This window comes from Halyomorpha halys, unplaced genomic scaffold, assembly GCF_000696795.3.
Source record: "Halyomorpha halys isolate HHAL.00 unplaced genomic scaffold, Hhal_1.1 Scaffold868.1, whole genome shotgun sequence".
Classification (NCBI taxonomy): domain Eukaryota; kingdom Metazoa; phylum Arthropoda; class Insecta; order Hemiptera; family Pentatomidae; genus Halyomorpha; species Halyomorpha halys.
This window is the reverse complement of record NW_027108945.1, coordinates 156,422-161,500: the sequence shown is the minus strand read 5'-3', so window position 1 is coordinate 161,500 and position 5,079 is coordinate 156,422. Positions and strand designations below refer to the sequence as shown.

Here is a 5,079-nt window from a genome sequence, read left to right as displayed (position 1 = left end):
ACACATTGTGCCTCAGATGGCCATAGGCAAGGAAGTCAAAGTACATTTTGTGCCAAAGATGGCTATAGACCCGGTAGTCAAGGTACACATTGTGCCTCAGATGGCCATAAGCAAGGAAGTCAAAGTGCACAGTGTGGTACAGATGGCCATAGGCAAGGAAATCAAAGTACATTTTGTGCCTCTGATGGCCATAGGAAAGGAAGTCAAAGTACACATTGTGCCTCAGATGGCCATAGACCAGGTAGTCAAGGTACACATTGCGCATCAGATGGCCATAGGCAAGGAAGTCAAAGTACACATTGTGCCACAGATGGCAATAGACAAGGAAGTCAAAGTACACATTGTGCCTCAGATGGCCATAGACCAGGAAGTCAAGGTACACATTGTGCCACAGATGGCCATAGACAAGGAAATTTAAGTACACATTGTGCCACAGATGGCCATAGACCAGGAGGTCAAGGTACACATTGTGCAACAGATGGACCTAGACAAGGAAGTCAAGTAACACATTGTTCCACAGAAGGCCCTAGGCAAGGAAGTTTTGGAACATTTGGAACTGGAGCAGGAAATCAGGAATTTAGAAAGGGGACAGAGGTAGGAAACTTAAATAGTGGACTATCTGGCACAGGAAGAATCCCAGTAAGTTGTGGAAATAGTGGTACATCAAGTGGGAATCAGGATTTAATTGGTGAAACAAGTGACACAGGAGGAGGTAATCAAGATTGTAGGCCATGTCGTCCAATAGGAGGAATTCTAGGTGCAGGAGAAAAAAGAATAAACCCAAATTGTAGAGATTCAGGTGGCACTGGTATAGAAATGCCTGATTACAGTTGTCCGATAATAGAGGGAAGAGGATGTGCCCCAGGCGTGTTCGGTTGTTCTCCATATAGAGGTTCTGGTTTTTGTAGTGAAAGGAAGTCTGATAAAATTCCTGAAAGAGATCCTGGGTATTGTAAAATAAGGTGTAAGCCACTTCCAGAATGTCGAAGACCAGAACCAGAAAAAGAAGTTACAATAAAAGGTTGCGGTGGTGAGAAAAATGGATTAGGAGGATGGAAGACTGAGGGAGCTGGAGTAGGTGGGTCAGAAGAAAAACTTAAAAGATGCAGTAATAATGATGATACATCAACAAAACCTGAAAGCTCGCCAGCAGAGTTAGAAAAATCATACTTGGAGTCATCTATTCATTCAGCTAAACCCCAAACAGTATCTCTGTCACAGGACCAGCTTAATCCTGATGATTCAAAGCCAGAACCAGCAGAACAGAATTTGGTTAATGCACATTCAGATGTAACTTTGGACAGAGTACATGAAATAAAGTCACAGCCAAATAATTTAGGTTCTTCCTCTGAACGAATTGTCAGTTATTCTTCAGATCAATATCAATCGCTATATCCTCACCCTGGAAGGAACATGGTAGAAGAAAATGATACTTTCAGGAATTCGGTAAATAATGGTTCTGCTTTATCAATAGTTTTAGATAAGTGGTAGTTTTTAAATAATGAATATACTAATGGGTGAAATTTGTCAACACAGCACTGTAACGATACTCCCTCACTACTGGAGCAAGGATTAAGTAAGGTGAGATCACTTCAACTTATCAAGATCAAATCATCAACTTAATTTTATTGTATTTAATGTAGTCCTTTTCGTTTATTTACGTATATTTTATCATATATTTCATTACTATTCATAGTTCAGTGATAAGCTTTTACAACAAACTCAAAAACATAAATTTATTATTGGACTTTCGAGAATTTTATTAAAGGAGTTTAGTAGCGAGTGATGTTACCCATTCAGGTGTGTAAGGATTATTGAGTAGCTACTAACAGTCTAGTTTAGGTGAAATTAAGATTTTAATGAATTAGATGTGCTTGAAATAAGAAATTTCTTAATGTCAAGTACTGTACTTCAGCACTAAGTCTTCCTCTATTAGAAGTATATGATTTGCCCATTTAAGCGTTTAATTTGTTCCGTTATGAAAGCTTGTTAGTAAATAAATATGATTTAACTTTCCAACCTATTATAAAAATCAATTAACATAATCCAACAATAATAAAAGTAAATAAGAAAATTATTGTCCTGTTTTCCCTGAAATGGATGCCTATTTAAGCGATACGTCTTCTTGATGATTTTTTGTATTTAATTTGTTCCTCTGATCTCTTGAAAAAAAAAAATGCATTTCCAATATGTGGGCTCGAAATCCTCACTTATCCATTACCACCAACAAAATCAATTATGTCTAAAACCTGTCTTCTGTGAAATCAGGATTCATTCATTGAATGGAAAAACCATATGAAACTAAAAGGTCATGGTACAAGGCTTTTAATGAAACGTTTGATGTTACTTCATCCAATATAGTGGTATAATATTGCTCAATTATTTTGTATTAATAAAACAAACTATTTAATATTTTGATTATTGTTATCCTGAAGATATGATATGCAAACACCTGTAGTAAACCTGGATGGGGAGACAGATCAAATTAACTGTACTTAAAAACAATCCGAAGTTTATTATTATTAACATATGGAGGAACTCTTACAATGCTTAATTCATAACATAAAATAATATAACATCTTTAGTCTCCTGAAATCTTCTCAACTATTCGATCTGGATAGTATCAATAGTAGTAATACAAGGTACTACAATCTCCCACACTAATTAAAAGACCTAATACAATAATATATAAAAAATTAAAAAAGGTAAGTAGTATAAAGCCCAGGAGTTTGCATACAAACCATATTGAGTGGTCTTAACTCAATTTATAAATTAACATAGTCATTCAAGTAAGTAGGCGGTACCCACAACCATTCTGGTCTTGGTTGGGCTGCCACCTCAATTACTGAATTCTCTGGCAAGGTTGGTTCATTGTTTGAAAGCGGATGCTGGACACTCCTTTGCTAGTTATTAAATCAATTTTCTTCTAAGGAAACATGCCGGGAAGCCTCTGTGCGACACAATTGGTCTATATGACGTTTTAAGACATATTCATCATCTAGCTGGACCCTGTAGTGGAGTCTCTCATATATGATGGTGATGATCTCTGGATTCCACATCTCTTTTTCACCAGTGTACATTTTTACCATGGCATTAAGTGGTGCACAGGTAGTTAGTTGCCATGCTTAATAGCTTTTTACAATTTATAGCTTTCTATATCACAATCTATGTTGGTTCAAACACAATATCTTCTAGCCAGATTTTTCATTTTGGATGTTTTGGTGTGGGTAGAACAAAAACAGTTGATTATATGGCTTGTGGTATATAGACTTGGTGGCCTTAGATAGTTGACCCATCTGGTGGTGAAATATGTTCATCTTGAACTTCACCATTCTGTAACTGCTGAAGAAGTTTAGAACTTTCAGTCTTCATGGATTGCTACTGCAATCCACTTGGCTGATATTTGATAAATGATATGTAGGTGGATTATTTCTTCAACATTCAATTCTGACAACTTAGCACTGGTATCCTTTAAAACTAGTTGACATAAACATTTTTGACAGCTTTGTTATATTTTATGACATAATTAAATCTGCTAAAAATTGCTGGATAACACATTAGACACAAAGCCAATAAGTCCGGTAGTTTGGCCTCAAGGTGAAAAATGAGGGAGTACATTTGTTATTGCCATGACCATTTAAGGACTATTCTTCAGTTTATTATGTTTAATAACATAACCAAGGTGTGATATAACAGAATTAAGGATTTAGCTGCAATAACGAGGAATAATCCAAAATTGTATTTCAAACTTTTCACACCTTTGCTCAGACTGAGCATTGAGACCATCTAATACATCATAGACCTTGAAAATAATTGGCTCTACAATTCGCAATCATGATAAAATGGATTTTAAGTAAAAAAAAAGCAATAGTTGAGTTGAAAAATCAAGGATTTTTTAAACGGATTGTACCTCCTTATTCCAGGGAACTTCTTTTTTGCAATCTAATAAATAAGGAACAGAAAATGAATTATTTATCTGGTTCATATTTATTCTGGAATATTCATCATGAAAGTTTAGATATGGGTAGTAATTAAATATACAATCCTTTTTTTTAGGTATTTCAGAAAAACATTTACATTATTGATCTTATTTTTTATCAAAGAAACAGGTGTGACTTCTTTAGAGAGAAGATAGCTAAAGATTGGGTGATGTACTCAAAGGGAACCTTTGTGTCTCAATCGTAGGTTTTGGATGCAAGGAATTCTGTAATATTTCAAAATGTATTAATACTGTTATATGTTGAATACATTGTTCTTAGTTGTAGGTTTCTTTTGGAAGAAAGACTCCAAACCTTCTACCCAGTCATTTGTAATAATGGGTTGGGGTTATGTTGGGTTGACCAGTTGGAGTAGATGAAAGGGGGAAGTCCTGGCACATATACAGTTGAGCAATCCTCATATCATCATCAAAATAATATCATATTTTTTTTATCCAGTGAGTGGAGCAATCAGTGTCTTTTGTCCAGATGTAGCTTCCTTGTAGTTGGTCCAAGGATAGATAGGCCCTAAGTGTATCCAAAAATCTAAAGGCTACATTTTCTTCCAATAATTCAACCTGGGTCTGTGCCTCCTTTGTTGTAATAGTGGTGAACTTATCAACACCTATAATCAACCTTAAGGCCATATTTTGAATGAAGTTGATGCCATTTAGTGAGCTAGAGCTGGCTGCAACAGTTACTTTGCTCCTGTATTCTAGCACACATCTTATATATGACTTTTAGGTAGTATTGATAATAAACCAACTTTGTAGTTGCCAATCCTTTTAACAAATAACTTCGTTTTACTGCAGATTTAAAAAATAAATGATTAGTTTAAGAATAGTTTTTACTGTAGTCTTTCTTTTTTTTGTTTATTTAAACAAAAATCACAAAGAATCAGAAACAGGTGAATGAATGCATAAGAAGAGTTCCAGAACAAAATACATGATGGAAATTTTCCATCAAAATTCAATTTGGTAAATCTAAATTATTTTTGGCAAGCAGTCAAAGTATAAAATATTTTTGATCGTATTCCTTCTTGATTTACAGAACATTGAAGTTTGTTTTCTGAAAATTTAGAAAGGACAAAATGCATTCTTAC

General features: G+C 34.9%; 2 protein-coding genes across 6 annotated transcripts in view; one reads left to right on the top strand and one right to left on the bottom strand.

Moving 5' to 3' along the window:
• Positions 1-5,079, bottom strand: part of LOC106686753 (protein furry) — a gene marked incomplete at its 5' end in the record, with an annotated part of 69,895 nt that overhangs the window by 45,856 nt on the left and 18,960 nt on the right.
• LOC106686754 (uncharacterized transmembrane protein DDB_G0289901) overlaps positions 1-5,079 on the top strand; it is a 12,125-nt gene that overhangs the window by 4,438 nt on the left and 2,608 nt on the right. For both annotated transcript variants that reach the window (XM_067047210.1, XM_067047209.1), the window contains exons 3-4: positions 13-1,446; positions 1,537-1,581. In XM_067047210.1, the coding sequence (XP_066903311.1) occupies positions 13-1,446; positions 1,537-1,581 (1,479 nt within the window). The remainder of the gene's footprint in view (positions 1-12; positions 1,447-1,536; positions 1,582-5,079) is intronic.